General features: G+C 53.3%; 1 protein-coding gene across 2 annotated transcripts in view; it reads left to right on the top strand.

Moving 5' to 3' along the window:
* The first annotated feature begins 513 nt into the window (after positions 1-513).
* Positions 514-18,999, top strand: part of WNT7A (Wnt family member 7A) — a 62,248-nt gene continuing 43,762 nt past the window's right edge. The window contains exons 1-2 of one of the 2 annotated variants that reach the window (XM_032262319.1): positions 514-587; positions 5,732-5,958. In XM_032262319.1, the coding sequence (XP_032118210.1) occupies positions 5,862-5,958 (97 nt within the window). In that variant the 5' untranslated portion in view covers positions 514-587; positions 5,732-5,861. Of the gene's footprint in view, positions 588-823; positions 1,198-5,731; positions 5,959-18,999 lie in introns of those variants that run through there. The other variant, XM_032262318.1, reaches the window with a different exon arrangement.

Genomic DNA, 18,999 nt, shown 5'->3' with positions numbered 1-18,999 from the left:
GCCCCTCGGGGTCTTGGCAACACCCAATTTCCAGGGACATTTAGACTTCCCTAGCTCACTGAATGGGGTGTACACCAAAGAAGGGGGTCAGCCCTCTCGGTCGGCTAGCAAGCTCAAAGCATTCTGTCCCCGGGAGCGAGACCAAGGTGTACCACCCGCCGCGTCCGCCTGGTGTCGCCGCGAGCGCGCTCTGAGCGGCCAGTAGCGCCCCTCACACTCAGCGGCTCAGGCGCCCCACAGCTGTTCAGCGCGAGGCCACTGGGCCTCAGCCCGACTCCGTCGGTCAGCTAACAGCAGGATTCCAGAGGACACTGCCTAACCTGGGCAACACCCTTGCCGCCACCCTCGATAGGTGGGGGTAAAGAAGAAATACACTGAGCCAGTTATCCTGTCCTCCCGTCGCTCTGCAAAAGGGGGTGCCCTCCCCTGAAGCTGGGGTTGGGGAACTGGGGTGTGTCCTGTCAGCCCCAACTCCCTGTTCCGGGCTTCAGGTAGCGGGAGGGCAGACCAAGGCACTAGGGCTCTCGGCCGAGTCTGGTCCCCTCCACCCGAGGGCAGCCTCCGGACGCCCACTCGTCCCGCAACCTGTGAGTTAGTGACGGGTGGAGGCGAGAGGGCTCCTACCGCCTCCAACTGGGCTGTGCTCCCCGGCCTCCCACATGCACCCCGGATCAGGGAGGGGGGCCCCCGGGAGCGCGCATGGAAAGGCATGAGCGCGCACCTGGTGCAGGCGGTCCCGTCCCGCGGGCGCAGGGGTGCAGGGCGGGCGCTCCAGGGAGGCGGGCGGGGGAGGGGGCGGGGGAGGGACAGGGGAAAGGAGGGTGGGGCGGGGGCGGGAGGTAGCAGCGCCCCCGCACTCCCCGCGTCTCACACACTTGCACCGGTCGCTAGCGCGCAGCCCGGCGTCGCCCCACGCCGCGCTCGCTCCTCCCTCCCTCCTCCCGCTCCGTGGCTCCCGCGCTCCTGGCGAGGCTAAGGCGCCGAGCGCGCGGACGGTCGCACAGACAGACAGCCCCGAGGACCCTTCGGCCCGCGCCTCCCGGGCGGGCTATGTTGATTGCCCAGCCGGGGCCGGCCCGCGGGATCAGCACAGCCCGGCCCGCGGCCCCGGCGGCCAGCAGGGACTATGAACCGGAAAGCGCGGCGCTGCCTGGGCCACCTCTTTCTCAGCCTGGGCATGGTCTACCTCCGGATCGGGTAAGGGCTGCCTGCGCCCTTTCCGCGCGTGTCTCGGCAAAGTTGGCACGGCCCAGGGTGGGAGGTGTGCAGCCTGCGAGCCTCTGCGGGCCACAACTTCCACAGCTTCTCCTAGAGGCCGGGTGGGCGCGGTGTGGGAGCGGTGGGCGCACAAAGGCCCCCAGCAGGCGAACGCCCCAGGAGATATAGGCAGGGGGACTGGCCATCCTGAGGACGTCTGAGTCTGGAATCACCCAGGACCAGAGACAGCCGGTAGGGACGCTCCAGCCTGAGGGACTCTGGGGAGGGCTAGCTGCTACAAAGGTTCAGCCCATCCCGGCTACCCTTCGGACCCGCTCACAGGGGCAGCAGGTCCAGCAGGAACACCAAGCCAGGACCACAGCCGCTCTCAGGGAGCTCAGTCCCTGAAGTCCGTGAGGAACTCTCTCCGGAGGCGCGGACACAGCCGCTCTAGAGACTGGGCAGTCCCCAGGTGGCAGGCGGGGCCGGTCCGTGCAAACAGGGAACAGGTACCCTCGGAAAGGACATTCGCTGACAAAAACAGAAACCGCCGCTCGGAGCCTTGGCACTACCCAATTTCCAGGGACCCTTAGACTTCCAGAGCCCCTTCCCGGGCCAAGGGGACAGCACGTCCCACCCCCCAACAAACACACACAAAGGTGGGATGAGAGGCGGCCCGAGACACCCAGGGAGACAAGCGCTAGAGAGAGGCGGGACACCCCGCCTCCTGGAACTGGGCAGCCTAGGCGGCCGGGCGCTCGAGCAGCCCCCCGGCTTCACCCAGCGTTTCTGTGGAGGTGGGGCACAGGGGCGCTCTGACTGGAAGGTGGGAGGGGGCAGCTCGGGACCCGTCCTGGGGCTGCTTGTGCAAAGCCGGTCACCCTTTGTATTTAAGACATAATGGGTGTGAGGCTCGGAGCGGTGGGGGTTGGGGGCGTCTAGGCATGGATAGAGGTTCTGGCGCCGAAGGGCTCGCTTGGTAGGTCTCACTCACCCTGCCCCTCCAGCCCCCAGCGGTGAACCCGCTACCGCTCCTTTTGGGGAAGTGTGGACTGCAAGGCTGCGGCGAGGGGGTGTGTGTGGCAGATCCTTTGTGTTTTGTCACTGCTACCCCCACCATCTCTCCCCCTTCGCTTCCCAGTCCGCGTCTCTGGAGCGGGGATTTCGCAAGCTGTCGGGCCGCGGCGGCTAGCAGGTGCGTGCGGAGCCGACCAGGGTCCGCCAGTCCGACCAGCCGCGGAGAGGCGGCTGCGGGGCTCGGGCACTGCCAGCCTGCCGGAGTGTTTTAAGTGTTATTGATTCGCCCGCGTCTGTGTGGCTTTTCTTTTTTCCCCTGCTTTAATCTTCATCTTGGCCCGCGCCCCGCCGCCCCGCGCACATCCAGCATCCAGGAAGCCTGTCGGGCCGATTGGCTCGGGCCGCGTGCGGCTTTATCTCCTTTTTAATTAGAAACAGGGAGGAGGGATCCGGGTGGCGGGGGAGAGAGAAAGGGAAAACAGCAGAAAATAACCTCCCCTGGCCGCCCCGCCCGCCCTCGGGCCGCCCTCCCACCAGCGCCGCGGCCTCCCCGGATTGGCCCTGCGGGGGCCCTGCTGCCCGGGAGGGAGGGAGTAAGGGAGGGAGTCCTGCAGGGCGCTGGCCTTCCGCCCCAAGCTGCCCTCTGGGGTGGGGACAGGTCCAGGTCGGGGAGGTGGGAGTTGCAGGTGACGGGGTCAGGAACTGCTGCTCCCTGCACCTCGGGTTACTCATCTGTAAAGTGGGCATGAGGGTTGACGCCTGGGTTTTTCCAGTTCCCAAGATGTGACTGGATTCTACCTGCTTCTGGCTGATGGTGGGGCATCTGTGGTATTTTTACTTTACTCGGATAGTTCAGGTGACTCCAGCACTAGCCTATTACAACAATCAGATTCAGTAAGAATAATGATAATTACAACACCACTACCGCATTGATGGGGCACCCACTATGTGCCTGGCACCTTCTAAGCACTTTCCATGTTCTAGCACATTTGGTTTTCACAGCAGCCAATGAGGTGGGACTAGTTATCAATACCCTAATTTAGCCATGGAGAAACTGAAGTGCAGAAAAGGCAGGAAGCTTGCCTAAGATGGCACAGCTGGTAAGTGAGGGAAGCTTAGATGGGAACCTAGGCCAGAGCCTTAGGGACTAGTCTATTACACCTATGAATTTTTGGCCCCAGTGTGCCAATGTGTCCACTCTCTGCTGGTGTAGAAATGCCCTGGTGGCCAGCTCGGTGCTCAGAGGGTCCTCCTGACAAATGACGCCAAAACATCTCCACTTAATCTTCTCATGCTGCTTCTTCTCCAGACATTCCCAGCATTCTAGTGTGTGTTAGACTCTGGTTTAGGGCTGAGATGCAGATGCAAAGCCAGGCTCTCCCACCTCCAACACCTGCTAGCTGAGGACCTTCCTCCAGGTCCCAACCTCTGTGAGCCTCAATTTTCGGATATGTGAAATGTGTGTGATGGTTGCTGCCCCACAGAGCTGTGTGGAAAGGTCACATGAGCTGCTGCTTGTGGCAGCACCCAGCATACTGCCTTGGCACATAGTAGGGACACTGCTCAAGTTTACTGATGCATTTCATGCATATTTGGGGGCACCTGCCATGTAGTAGGTACTCGCCCAGAGCCACATCTTTGAAGTGCCACAATCCATTTTTTCAGTCATCATTTAGTGAACCAGCAGACAGCCTCCCTGCCCTCAAGGAGCTCATCCTCTCAGGAGGAAGACAAGTGATCAAGTGAGCATGCAAATTAAAAGCAAACACATACATGAAAACATTTCAGTAGACCATGAGTAATCAAGAATATCCAGTAAACAAAACAGAGATTGTGATGGAAAGTTATTAGGGGTAGGGAGGTGAGGGAGGCTCCCTTAGCTGGGCTGGGCAGGGAGGTGACCCTTGAGGTCATGTGAATAATGGCAAGAAGCCAAGCTTATGAAGATCAGGGGTGAGAGCTCTTCCAGGGAGAGGAGCCAGCAAGGACGGAGTGCCTACTGCAGGGAGAAGGCTGGCACAGTGGTGGAACCTAGGGAAACAGGGCAGGACTGGTCAGCTGTGCGCTTGTAGGGTGTGGGTCTACTTCACCTCCGGAAGTTATTGATACAGAACCTCACTGTAACAAATTGCAATTCCAGAACAACTGCCCACAGCTGAGCCCCAGGACAAGGCACTTGCCCAGTGGCTCTACCTGCAGCTGTAACACTGCCACCAGGCCAAGCCACCACCACCCTTAGCCTGCCTGGTCCCTCTGCTCCTGCCCTGGCACTGCACAGGCCTTTCCTACATGGAGCGGGGACCACCAGGTCATGCTAATGTCCTGCTTACACTCTTCAGTGCTTCCTGATCCTGCCTGATGCCCTCAGAAAATGCCAGCCCTCAGCCATCTCCCCTCCTCAGGTTCTCCCTGTTTCTCAAGCCCCAGTTTTGCATCAGCCTCTATTCCTTGAAGATCCCAAGCTTGTCTCCCTCCTAAAACTTTGCATTTTCTGTTCCCTCTGCACAGAATACACTTCTCCAGATCTTCCCACAGCTGCCTTCTGGCCATTCAGATCTCTGTTCCAATGTCACCTTCTCAAGGAAATCCTCCTTGATCACCTCAGCTAAAGTGGCTCCCACTTCCCTCACCACCCCCACACTCTAGTTGCCATCCCACCATCTTCCTTTACTTTCTTCATAGTGCATATCATTGTCAGAGATGGCCTGTTTTATTCATTTTTAACACCTGTGTTGTCACCCTCCCTAGTTCCTTGAGGGCAGGGTCTTGCCCGTCAGGTGCAAGCTGTCTGCCAGCATGGTACCTGCCATATGATGGATATCCCATATATATCAGTGAGTGAGTTGAGGAAAATAAGAATTCCCCTCATAATAGTCACACACATCCTTTAAGCCAGTGGTGCCCGGAGTGGGATGCACGTACTCCATTGGCAGCAGGAGGAAAATGCCAGGACTTCTACTTACAATTACTTTTTAAGGTATTTTCGATAATAAAGCATATGTATACATGAGAGTATATGTTACATATACATTTAAAAAACAGATTTTTTAACAAACATTAGTGCACCCATCCCTCCTTCAGAGGCACCTGCTGCATGAAACTTTAAAGTCATCATTTCCTTGCTTGCCTTTACAATTTTGCCAAAGAGATAATTCCTTAGCAATACAGGGCTTCTTTTGCATGTTTTTGAACTTCATCTCAATTACATCCTACCATAAACTCAAAGGCAACTTGCCTTTCTCACTCAACATAATGTTTGTGACATACATCATCTTTTTTTGTTTCCACAAAGGAAATCAAGTTTCATTGATATTGAGTGTACGCATTGATACAAGAGCCTATGTAGAAATTGTAGGGTTTCTAGGCGAATGGACGTGAGTTAGGGGTACAGGATAAAAAAGTTGGGAGACCACTGCTGGGGGGAGTGGGGTGGCCAGGGCTGGACACCTAGGAAGGGTCCCTAGGCCATGCCCTTTTGCTGGCCTAACGCTCCATCTGTCTGTGTCTCTCTCTCCAGTGGCTTCTCCTCAGTGGTAGCTCTGGGCGCAAGCATCATCTGTAACAAGATCCCAGGCCTGGCTCCCAGACAGCGGGCGATCTGCCAGAGCCGGCCCGACGCCATCATCGTCATAGGAGAAGGCTCACAAATGGGCCTGGACGAGTGTCAGTTTCAGTTCCGCAATGGCCGCTGGAACTGCTCTGCACTGGGGGAGCGCACCGTCTTCGGGAAGGAGCTCAAAGTGGGTATGTGCTCACCCAAACACCCCAGCAGAGTCTTACAGACCATAGGGAGACCAGAATACCCTCGGGTATCTTCTGGAACTCCCTCGCCTACCCCTGCTAGAATGCCCTTCAGTATAGGGTCCTGCAGGTGCATTCACTTGCATTCAGGACTTGCAATGGGGGTCAGGTCTCTGGTTGAATCCATACCCGCCCAACTGTTTATTGACAGAGGTGCAAACCGGCAACCAGTGACCCGAATGCTAACCTCTGATACACACAGTGCTAATGTTGTGTTTTGAATTGAAGCCCAAACTTTAAAACTTGTTGTTACACCTAAAAAATAGGAATTTCTGGCTTCTTTTGAAAAGTAGACAGATCTACTCATAATTTACATGTGTACCCGCATGGTTGCAAAGTACTGAAACTGAGAACACAGCTCCCTTTAGTTGTAGCAGTGAATAGTCAACCCATTCACTGCCGCAGTCCCCACCACTCCCTACTGCTACCCAGCCTGCACAGTCCTGTGACGTGATCCGCTGGACTCCTATGGACTTTTACTCTGCAATTGTCTTATGGGAATAGTGCCTGCAGACACACACATACACACAGAGTTTTGAGACACACATTTGACATCGGAAGCAATTATAACACAAGTCCATAGAAAAGGTGACAGAGAGAGCAATGCTGGTCTCCAGGAGGCCCTGGTCAGTGGGGGAAGGCCACGCTGTGTGTCTTCTGGCCTGTGTGCATGTGTGTTAGGGGACCAGAAACAGCCGCAGGCTCGCTTCTGCACCGTGAACTTCCTGAAAGCAAGGTCAGCCTCGGATATCTTTGGGTATCCCCACTGCCTCCCCCTCATGTCACACTGCTGTCACATCTGGGCTCCCAGGCTGATCCATGCTCCCCCATGTCATCTCCCTTTTGCCCCCGGCCATCCCTGGCAGACCCTTCTGCACCCAGCAGGCAGGATCATCCTTTTAAAATGGAAATCAGATCATGTCACTGCGCTGCTTAAACCCCTCTGGAGGCTTTCCTGCATCAGAATGAAATCCTCCTGCTCATCTGGCTGCTGCTCACCTCCGCCTGCCTCTGCTTCCATCTTCCCCCTTCGCCTTGCTCACTTGGCCTTGTCCTTTTTCCCAAACACTACACACTGGACACCACCCATTCATTCTGCCTTAGCTCCTTTCCTTACCCCCGTGCCCCTCACACTGTCTTCTAGAGCCCTGTTGATCACCTATCAAAAGTCCCCTCTCACCTCAAAGCTGCACCCCCTCAGCCAAGCACTCCACACTGTCCGAATCCATTCCCAACTGGTTTGCAATATCAGCCTCATGAGGGCAGGGCTCCACCCCCATGCTTACCATGAACACTTTCTTCCCCTTGCCTTTTGGAAGGAAGCACAGCCTCAGCCAGCCTGCAGCAGGCCTGGTTTTGCCCCCATATTCTGTGAGTGCCTTCTTACTCACACCATATGGGACTGCAGGCAGGATCTCAGTATGGGGTCCTGCAGGGGCACTGACTTGCATTCTAGACTCCCAGTGAGGGCCAGGTCTCTGGTCGAATCCATACCACCCGATAGTTTATCGACAGAGGTGCAAACCAGCAAGCAGTGACCCAAATGCCACCCACTGATACCCAGGGTCACTGGTGTCACTTGGGTCATTGGTGAAGTTGGCAGAGGGCCTTTCCACAGGTAAGCCTTTTCCAGGGTCTTTGTTGTGCCTTCCACCATCTTCCCTGCTTCTCCCTCTTCCCAACCCTCGGGCTCAGTTATCAGGTGGAAACAGAGGTCCAGAGGGAGAATGGGACTGTCTCAGGTCACATAGTGAGTGGCATCAACACTGGGACTCCAGTTAGGCTGCCAAATCTGTCTTGTGAGGCTTCCCTTGCTGTCACCTGTGGTTTTTGTGCTTTCTTCTACTCAGACATCACACACACACACACACACACACACACACACACACACACACCCCATTCCTGGGACCCCGGCCTGGGCTCCAGCATTGTTTTCAACCTGTGGCTTCCAATATATAAGATATTACAGATGAGGAAACTGAGGCTCAAAAGGGCCTCACCCAAGTCAAAAAAAGTGAGTGGCAGGGTCTCTCAGGACTGGGTTCATTCCAGTACAACCTTCGGTCTCAGAACAGCCAGTACATCAGCTGGCATTGGAATAGTCCCCACAGAGGTCCGGGGCGCGGCAGGAGGGCTGCAGTGCAGGGCAGTGCCTGGACAAGGAGCCCCTCCTGTTGAGCAGCCCCCAGCTGGCCAGGGTTGTAGAAGTGAGGCTGGGGAGGAACACTGCCAGGGCACACCCGTGAGGAGCAGAGTCCACTGACAAGAGGCATTCTACTGGGCTTGGCAGGCAGAGGGGGCTGGGGAAATTTCAGCAAAGAAAGGTGCCCAAGAAAATCCATGGGACAGCGATGCTAGGACAGTTGGCCTGGGGAGCCTAGAAGGAAGTAGGAGCTGGAGCCAGGAGGTACGTAGCCAGATACAGATACAAATGTAACAAGTTTGAATTTCTGGGTGGGAGCTGCTGGAGGATTTTGAGTGTGTGAGTGACTGCCAGAGGATAGGCTGAACTCATGGAATTGTCACTATGCAATGATTTTTGGCCCACAAAAATGGCAACATAATATGATTCAACCCAACAGGAATTTTAGAATATTCATGAAAGAGTGGGTATAAGTTCAATTCATTATAATACTTGTTGATTTATTCATGCATTCACCAACTTATTGGGTGTCCATTGTGGCTGGAGACGGCTGTTCCAGTGTGTGTGGCCAGGGAAGGGCTCTGGATTTGTGAGGGAGGTGAGGTATGGGCATGTCTGTGGGGAGAGCATGTCAGGCAAAGGGAACAGTAGGTGCAAAGGCCCTGAGGTAGAACATGCTTTGGGGGTGGCTTGAGGAACAGCAAGGGGGCTGGGGTGACTGAAGTGGAGTGAGGGAGGCTAAAGGGGAAGGCTTAGGGAGCCAGGAGGTGGATGGTGCAACATCCCTCCGGCCAGGGCAGGCGTCTGGATTTCCCTTCATAGGAATGGAGACCTCCTGAAGGGGCGACAGTAAGGGAAGGACAGCATCCAACTTTGGATTTAGCAGCATCACTCTGGCTGCTAGAAAAAGCACGAACTGTAGGGTGGGGTGGCAGTGGGAGTCAGGAGTCTGGTTGACTCTTCCAGGAAGGAGGTGATGGTGGCTCAGCCTGTGATAGCCATGGAGACCCGCTTTGAAAGCCACCAGCCAGTAGGGAGGGAGAGTGACAAACTAAAGGCCAGCTAGGAGGGAGGAAGGATGACAAACCAAGGGCCAGATAGGAGAGAGGGTGACAACCTAAAGGCTTACTAGGAAGGAGGGAGTCACCCTGGCCTGGGCTTCTAGGGTGGTAGCAGTGGGAAGAGGAATATGAGTCAAGACAAGCCCTGACAGTCTGAAACCCCCTGAGCTTAGGTTTCCTCATATGTAGACAGGTGTCCTGCTCCAGGACATCAAGAAGCAAGCATCACATTTAGGATCTCTGGGCTCCTCCCCAGTGCTCTCACCCCCATCAGGTTGCAACTTTCTGGGGATGACCAACTAACAAGGGCTGTCTTGTAGGGGTGAGGATCAGGGCTGTGGTCTTCCGCATTTGGAGCTGTGGCCATCAAGTCCTGACTTTGAACAACAGGACCCATTGCCTGCCTTTAAAGAGAAATTTCCCAAAGCTCCACCCCATACTTCTGCTTACATATCATTGGCCAGAACTTAGTCACATGGCCACACCTAGCTGCAAGGGAAGCTGGGAAGCATAGTATTGTATTCAGAGTGGACATGATGCCAACTGGAGCTCTGTGACTGAAGAGGAAAAGTTCTTCGTCCCATGCTTGGTTCCCTTCTGAGCATTCTGGTTTCCTGCATAGAGCTGAGGGGCAACAATGGGCATGTACCAGGCAAGGCCCCCTTGCCTGCTAGAAACTGAACGCCAATTCAAGCCGCCTCTGGTGAAAGGGGGACTCATGTATGCCTACGGAACTGGAGTGCCAGGGGAAGGTGCTTAATTTTGGGATGGGCTGGATCAGAGGTAGTTTTGGCATCCAGCAACCCCAGGGCCACCTCTTGGGGCAGCAGGATGGCCTTTGCACCTCCAGTGCCACAACTTCCAGGTTCAAGTGCCCCCAGGCCTTGGCCTTTCTCTGGGAGCACCTGCAGAAGTTTTAAGATTCATTCGGATTGGACCAGCTAATGGGGCTTGACTTTCGGTTGTGTACCCTTCCCAAACTAATCACAGTGGCCAAGGGCAACAGTGCTATTTCTGGCCCAGCCTGGGAGCCCCACGCAGACCATCTCTCAGGGGAGAGGAACTGCCCACGAGTATACTAGTCTGCTAGGGCTGCTAGAACAAAGCCCTGCAGACCAGGTAGCTTAAACAGCAGAAATGTACTGCCCAGTTTGAGAGGCTGGATGTCTGAGATCCAGGTGTCTCAGGAGCCTCTCTCTTGGGCTTACCACCTTCTCCGTGGGTTCTCACATGGCCTTTCCCCTTGTACGTGTGCCCCAGGCATCTCGTGTCCTGATCTCCTTTTTTATAAGGACACGAGTCATATAGGATTAGGGCCCATTCTAACAGTCTCATTTTAACCTAATTATAAGACTAAAGGTCCTATCTCCAGATGCAGCCACACTCTGAGGTATTGACTCAGTCCATAGCAATGAATGACCAGAGTGCAGCATGGACCAGGCTTTAGGGAGAGGCATAGGGGGTGTGGTGGACTCTCAGAAGTGAGACCTCAGGATGGAGGAGAGGTCTGGACAGTGGAGATGGCCCTTGATCTGGGACTTAGAAGGTGGGGAGAAATTTACCAGTCAGTGAATGGGATCCCAGGCAGAGGAAACAACAAGGCAAAGACATGGTCATGTGAGAGCTAAGGAGGGAGCGAGCAGGGCCTGCAGCTGCAGGAGACGATCCTCAGGGAGCCCTCTGTGAGATGGCAGGCTAGCTGTGAAGACCCTTGAATGCCAGGGATTATTTGAGTGGGGTGTGGCCCCACATCAGTTTGACCAACTGCTACTGAGGTGCAGTGTGACCTTTGAGGGGTCTAAGAAGGCCTTCACTTCCCTGTAGACTTTTTTTTCTTTCTTTCCCTTCTTTCCTTCCTCCCTCCCTCCCTCTCTTTCTCCCTTTCTTTCTTACCTTGCCTCCCTCCCTCCCTCCCTCCTTCCCTCCTTCCTTCCTTCCTTCCCTCCTTCCCTCCTTTCTTCCTTCCTTCCTGGCAGGGTCTTGCTCTGTCACCCAGGTTGTAGTGCAGTGGTGCAATCATAGCTCACTGCATCCTCCACCTCCTGGGCTCCAGGAATCCTTCCACTGGAATTATAGGCACAGGCGACCTCACCTGGTAAATTCTTTTCTGTTGTTTTGTAGAGATGGGGGTCTCACTGTGTTGCCCAGGCTGGTCTCAAATTCCCAACTTCAAGCAATTCTGCCTTGGCCTCCCAAAGCAATGGGATTACAGGCATGAGCCACTGCACCTGGCCATTTATTTTCTTAAATAATACAGTGACCTTCCTCGAATTCACCCCGAACACAACTTGTCATCCATCTCTGTGAGCCGCCCTTGTGTCTCTCCCTCCCTGGCTACGCTTTCCCTATCTGGAATCTTGAGTTTCCCATTCCCTTGCTTATTTATGTTAATATTTCATATGGAGATCTTCCCCAAAAGTAAATGACTTCATTTTGGTTGGATTGAGTTGCTATTGTGCCAAGTTCTTCCTCCGCTGGCCAGCGGCGCAGCTCCAACACCAGGACTGGCCAGCTGCATGTCTGCCCAGTGAGTGGGTGAGAATGGCAAGCTCACCAGCATCCTGATTTTCACTTCCCTGAGAAGCGATGAGCTTGAAATCTCTTCCTGGCTGTGCGTGTTCGCTTTTCCATGAGTTACCTCTTCGTGCTTTTTGCCCACTTTTCTGTTGGGTTGTGGGTTCTCCCATTGGGTTTGGTCAGTGTGGTTGCAGTCACAGTGCAGGGAAACCAGGCAATGCCTTGGGATGAGTGGGTTCCTTGGGGTGAGTGGGCTGTGGGGGGCTTCCCTCTATCTTGTATCTTTTCACTGAGGATCAGTGTGGACCAGGAGCCAAGACAGCCCTTTCTCATCTATCACCTCATTGGGTCCTTGGCACCCATGAAAGAAAGTGTGTCCACCTCCGTCTCATTCCTAGGAGGCAGGCTTAGAATCAGGCAGAGGCTGACCAAGATCATGTGGCTGGGTTTTGTGGCAGAGCCAGAATCCATCGTGAGCTCCCCCTTGCTTGAGGGATTCTTCTGTTTGTGGGATCCTGCCAGAGTTGAGATTGTCAAGTTGGCCATGTATCTGAGAACCCCTTGTCTTGTTGCAGGTGTGGGGCTGCCAAGTGAGCACTGAAATCAGAGTCATATGGCCAGGTTTGCATCCTAGCCCCATCCCTTCCTTGCAGATGACTTTAAGTGAGTACTTCGCCTTTCTGATAGTCTACAGAATGGGGGAGTCACACACCCACCGTGCTAGGTGGCAGTGGCATTACATGATACGGGATGTAAGAGTCTGGCATATCATTATCAATTGGATGCCATCCCCTTCCTGCTTCCAGGAGGCCTGTGTGCCCATGTCACATGAACACAAGCTCAAGGAACCTGGGACCCATGCTCAAGATTTTATTGGTGATTATGAACCTAAGCTGACCATTTCGACTCGACCTCCAAAACATATCCCCCAATGTGTCCAGTTTTTACCACTTTCACCACCACCTCCTGATTCAAACTGCCATCTTCAGGGACTTGTTGCCAGGACAATGACATCAACCTCCAGCTGCACCCCACCTCCTCCCTTTCCCCCTGCAACCCGCGCAGCCATCCAGCGTGACATCTTCCCGTGTTGCTCGGAGCGTGGCATCCTGCTGTGTAAAACCCTCCCGCGGTTTCCTGTTCTGAGAATAAAATGCACACCATCCCCTGCTCCTTTGTGGACCTCTGCCAAAGTCCCTCCGGCCTCAGGGCCTTTCCCTCGCTGTTCCCGCTGCCTGGATGCTCTTTGCCAGCTTGGCTCGCTCCCTCTGTCTTTCTATCCTCTGCTCACCCGTAGCCCCTCGGAGAAGCTGTCGTTACCCGTCTCTAGTGTACACTGCCTGTCCTTGTCCGCTTCTCTCTTCATGTCACTTTGTCTCTGCAGGATGTATTCTCTCTGACTTGCTTATCTGTGCAGTGCTGTGTAGCAGTTCGGCCCTGAAGGTTCCTGCTTGGTCATTCACCAACAGTGAGCCTTGACCAAACAGGAGTGATGATGGCACCGTTCTTACAGGTGGGAGGATGAGGTTAACTACTGCACTCAGAACTGTGCTTGGCACACAGGGAGTGCCCCATACATTGTAGCTGTGTTGTTACTATTGTCTATCTGTCTCTCTGGCCTGAAGGTAGCTCTATGAGGGAGCAGGGGCCTCTGACCTAGTTCTTGGCACATGGAGGGCACAGTCTCCGTGGAGGTGCTCAGTGGATGTAGGGACACCACAGGTACCAGAGAAGCCCTCTGCCCCAACTCCTCTCTGCAGCAGGATATGATGCAGAGGGCACTTGGGAGAAGCATCTGAGTGATGGTGGGCAACCCGCCCTCACCTGCATATGCAGGTCTGCACTCAAAGGCCACCTCCTCCAGGAGATCTTCCTGGACCATCCTGCCTGAGACAGCACCCTCTACCCTTCCCCCACAGGGCACCATGCACTGTTGTCTTTACAGCACTTACCACTTTGGGAAGTGACTTTGTTTACTTGTGCGAGAACCCATCTGAAATTTGTTTTCTCTGCCATCATGAGGCTCCATGGGGCCCAGATCTGCTGATCCTCTTCTGCCCAGGCCTCCTGTGTCTTTCCTGGGGCCTAGCACACAGTAGGTCCTCATGGAACACGTGGAGAAGTGCATGGCCCCCAGGCAGGTCAGCTCCTTTCTACCTCGTGTGGCCCCAGTTGCTCTGAGCCCTTGAGGACAGGCCTGGCCTTGTTTATCTTCTGAATGCTGGTTCTGGGGAGTAACTCATGCACAGTAGGTGCTCCGTTTTCTCTGTTGTGTGAGTGACCACTGTTCATTCCTGAGCCCAAATACAAAACTGCACGTTCATGTCTGCATATCTTCATTTAGATCCATTCTAGCCAGGCAGTCTCATTCGTCAAGATTTTTTTAATGTCAATTTGACCAACCATTCTGTTAGCTCTCCTGTCCATCTCTGCATTGGCTTAAAATGGGATAAAAATGTTGACTAAGTCAGTGCCTAGGAAAGATCCCTACGGCATGATTCAAGAGGAGCTCTGCCCAGGATCTTCTCAGCAAATCACCAGGTACTGGGCTCCACTACTGCCAGCTGCCCTGGGGAGAAAAGGGTATTTCCATGGACAATAAAATGGGAGGACTCAGCATATTGTGCTCCCTGCTCCTGGAGAGTCAGGATGCCTGCCAGCATATTAAAGGCTCTGAAAAGTCCTGTAGACAAGATAGCAGCTTGAGCCGACTCAATCTGCAGGGTCCACTCATTTCCATCCATGGACTCACTGACTGTACAGTGGAGCAGCCCTTCAGGGGAACACATACTGGGGAATATCACCCTGGAGAGCCTCACAGAATGACCATATTCAGAACATGGTTCATGGATCAACTTGAAATCTACCAAAAAGTATATTCACCCACTACCAATTTCCATATCTTTCCCCAAAGGTACAGAAGAGGCACATCTTAGCTTCTGACTTTGCCATGGACAGTGAAATCTATTCTAATCCATATTACCCTTGAAAGTCCCTTCAATCATGCATAAAATTCAGAATACCTGAGTTTCCATACAAGTACAGGAGAGCATGAACATACATATAAAATGTATATACACAATGCAGTATATAGAATGAAGAGTACATATCTACAATATAAATCTAAAATGTTTTAACTTTTTTCTGGTACATTTGGTTCAATTTATGTAAGCTAAATGTTCATGGGAAAAGACTCTCTCACCTCTATGTTCACTCATTTATTCATGTCTTCATCCCACAGAAATTTACTAGAATCTCTGCAGTAAATGCTGGGGTGCAGACTCTGTCTGGGGCACTTGCTGTCTGGTGGGGGTAAACTGGGAAGTCAAGGCTGAAGAGTGCTCTAGGGATCTGGTAGAAGAGACACAGGCACTGGGAGATGAGCACAGAGCTGCTTTCAGGGGTCACCTGAAGTAGGGGCCCTCCACAACCCAGGAAGGGAAGAGGAGGGGCGGCAGGAGGGGCGGCAGGAAGGGCTTGGCAGGGTGACCCAGACAGGAGCCCTGGGATCCAGAGCGGCTTGGCACATGAGCCCGCAGGGTGTGGGGTGTGGAGGGCAGAAGAGGCTGGGCAAAGAGGTGGGGCCAGGCATCCCACAGGGTTTTGGGACCAGACTCAGGGGGTTTGCTTGGGAGGGCAGTTGTCAGAAGGATTTAATCAGAGGAGAGACAGGATGTAGGAAGATAATCAAATTCTTTGCACACACAGAACTTTGCTATGTCTCCAGCATTATCATCGGCAAAGAAACGGTGATTTCCCGCCATGTGCTCCTGGGGATGGGTGCATTCTTTTCCACATGCTCACGACCTCCTGTTTGGTACCCTCCTGCCAGAATTTTTCCAGGGATGGGCACAAATGACCTAGGAGTCAACCCCTGGAGTCCACCCTCCTGTGTCTACAATCTGGGAAACTCTGATGCATTTCTGGGCTTCTGCCTCTGTTGAATTTGTCACCACTTCTCTTGGACAGTCACTTAAGCAGCTCTCTCCTCTCTCTGAGGTGACTGCCTGGGATGAGGGTCCCATGTCTAGGAATCCACACACCTTGCAAAAAGGACTCCATTATTTTTTCTCTCTAGGGCTGTCAGAGCGCAACACCATGTCTGGTGAGCTGGTGAATGCTTGGAGGGATGGATTTGAAGACCTTTCCAGTGAGAGAGACAGAAGCAAGGGGCGGGCCAGCTCCACTTTCTCTCTGCCATTTCTTAACAATGCGCCATCTTGCCCAAGCAAAAGACCTATTCTTTCCTTATTCTTGCTTAGAATGCAGCTAACAAAGGACTTTTTGTCTCGTTTGCATTTTTTTTTTTTTTGCAAGCCTCAGTTCATCCTGGGTTTTAGCTCTCCTGACACTATTCTTTGAGATGAGTCTTTTGTTATAATGTTCTCTTTCCAGCTTTCATATGGTAGGCAGGCAGGCAGGCAGGCAGGCGTGCGCACACTCATGCACACACACACACACACACACACAGACACACACACTTGCTTTCACAAGCGCATTCATTCATTCATTCAACTATTGAAGCTTCACAGATAAACAATCCAGGTCCCCACAACCTAGCAGCAAGAAACTGATCATCCAATTCAATACAAAATAAGGATGTACAAGGTTCTGGGCCAGAAGTGGAGGGAGGGGATATCTGGGAGGCCTCTCAGAGTAGGGAACTTGGGAGCCGTGGCTTGATGGATATGGTGCCAACCAATAATGCATCTAATAGGAGCTACTGTTTATTGATCCCTTACCAAGTGCAGGCTGAGCTTACCATGTGCATTGGCTTATTGAATCCTCGCAGCAACCCTGGGAGGTAGATATTTTGTTATTCCCACTTTACCAATGAGGAAATTGAGGCCTTGGGAGGTGAGTTAACTCACTCAAGGTCCCACCACCAGGAAGAGGCAGCCAGGACGTAAACCCAGATTTATCTGCCTCCAGGGCTCTGCTTTAAAACCTCCTGGGCTACATTCACTGCCCCTCAGCAGGCAGATGGAACAAGAAGGGCCATTGCAGGCTGAGGGAACAGCATGTGCAAAGCTGCGAAGCCAGGAAGGAGCAGATGGTGACCGTTGGGAAGTGGTCAGCAATGTGCTCTGGCCTTGCTCATTGGGAAGAGAGACCCTTGGACAGAGAAAGATAGAGGCTGGGGCTTGCACACGCCCTTCCCCAGTTTCCCTAGCTGTGGGCCTGTTACCTTACCAAGCTCAGCCCAGACACAGCTCCCTGTACCCCCAAATCTTCCAGTTGTTCACTGAGAGGCTCCCTACTTCCTCTTGATAAGATAGCCCCACGTGGCATTCTGAACCCAGAGGGGCTGTGAACTGCCATGCCACGAGGCTGGCAAGAGCAACATTTTTCCATCTGTATATTTTCCAAATCATATATTTCAGCTTGTGTCACTGCAGATTGCTTGCTCTCTGACCCATTGGCTTTAAATAGCAAAAGAAAAAAAAAAATACAATGCACTTTGTGGTTTCCAGTAAGATACCGTAAATACACCCAGATAATATTCCGGTGCAAACCATTTACTGTGGCTGCATAGGGCGGTGGAATGGAATCTTTCAGGCAGGCTTGGACATCAGTTTATTTCCTCTGTACCCGCCGGGATCGTTATGGAGCTGGAACCACAGAGGGCGTCAGCTGGGCTCCCCATTTTCATCGCAGTGATAATACTCATTGTTCTTTATCGAGCACCTTCTGAGGGCTCCATAGAGGCTTCATTCCACAGAAGTCTCGTTTAATTTTCACAACTTGGCAGTGTCCTCCTAAGAGTTCCCATTTCATAGATGGGGAAGCTGAGACTCAGAGACACAGAGTTCTTGCTTGGGGCACCCCGGTGAATGAGAAGTAGACAGGAGAGACTGACAAGTTCCATCTTATCAGAGTTCTGAGCTGAAGTTACCTGGGATATCCCAGGAGGGAACGTCCCTGGGCTTCTGGGAGCCAGAGGAGCTTCTGGTCTTGCTGAGTCACTGGTGACCTTGGGCAAGTCTCCCATCCTCCTGGAGGCTATCATTCCAGTAGGAGCCCTCGGGCTTTGTGTCTGTGGCTCTAGGAATCTCTTCTCAGATTCTGGGGAGAGGTAGGGCTGGCAGAATTTACAGCCGTCCACAGCCTCACCTCCTCCGGTGCTGCACTGGCTCACTGGCTTTCGCCACTAGCTGAGCACACCATGTCAGGCCATCGCTCAGGGTGTCCCTTGGCCTGATGCCTTCTTTGCCCCCAGAGAGCCTCATGACCTCCCCACTCAAGTCACCACCCCAGATGTCCCCCGCTCCCATCACTGCCCTGTGTTACCTTCTTTAAAGTCCTCAGCTGCCATGGAGTGACATGATCCTGCTACTTGTCCTTCTACGAAGGCAAAGTCATGTCTGAACTCCTCATCTGAGTATTCCCATGCCCTTGAACAGTGCCTGGCACATAGTACATGCTCAAGAAATATCTGCTGAGTGAAGGAACAGATGGCTTGGTCAGGGAGGCAGAGGGGAGGGCAGGATTTGAACAAGGTTCTTCCTCTGCTCCTGGGCAGGAGTGAGAGGCAGGTCCTTCACAGCAGGCTGTCCCCACTGCCAGGAGTGGAGGGTCTTATCCTAGAGGGCACACAAGCTGTGGTGGCCAAGCCCAGGGTCCACTCACATGGATGATCTGGGCAAGAATGTGGGCCTGGAGTCAGTAGGACTGGAATGATTATCAAGACCTTGAGGCAGGGGAGTGGATCAAACTCTGGGGTCAGGCTGTCCAAGTTTGAATTCTCACAGGTTGTATCACATGGGCCTCAGTTTCCACATCTGTAAACTGGAGATAATAGCGACCCCCACCTCACAGGGTTGTTGCCGTATATTGTAGATCTATACTGAGTGCTTAGAACAGAGCCTGGTGAATAAGAAACATTTCGTATGTCTTTGCTCAGCTTTTTATGAACTATATGCCATTGGACATATGATCTCATCCCATTCCAGCAGCAATACAACAGGCATCTTCGAACCACCCTTACAGGTATCTCCTAAGAGAAATGAGATGGCATTTGGGAAATAACCCACCTGAACGAAGGGGTGCCCCAGGCAGCTGAGTGAAGGGTTGTTCCCGGAGCACTGGGCAGGCCCAGGGTCCAGGGGAGCTCTCAGGAGTGGGGAGGCACAGCAGGTGATGTCCAGGTTTGCATCCTGCCTCTTCCTGAGCAAGTCACCTCACCTCCCCAAGCCTCAGTCTCCCACCTCACCTGGGATGAGTAAAGGAGGCAGGCATGGATGGAGTCTGAGATTTATTTTA

The sequence above is a fragment of the Sapajus apella genome, unplaced genomic scaffold (assembly GCF_009761245.1).
Source record: "Sapajus apella isolate SASKATOON/1434 unplaced genomic scaffold, GSC_monkey_1.0 scaffold128, whole genome shotgun sequence".
Lineage (NCBI taxonomy): Eukaryota > Metazoa > Chordata > Mammalia > Primates > Cebidae > Sapajus > Sapajus apella.
This window is presented reverse-complemented; position numbering and strand designations above follow the sequence as displayed.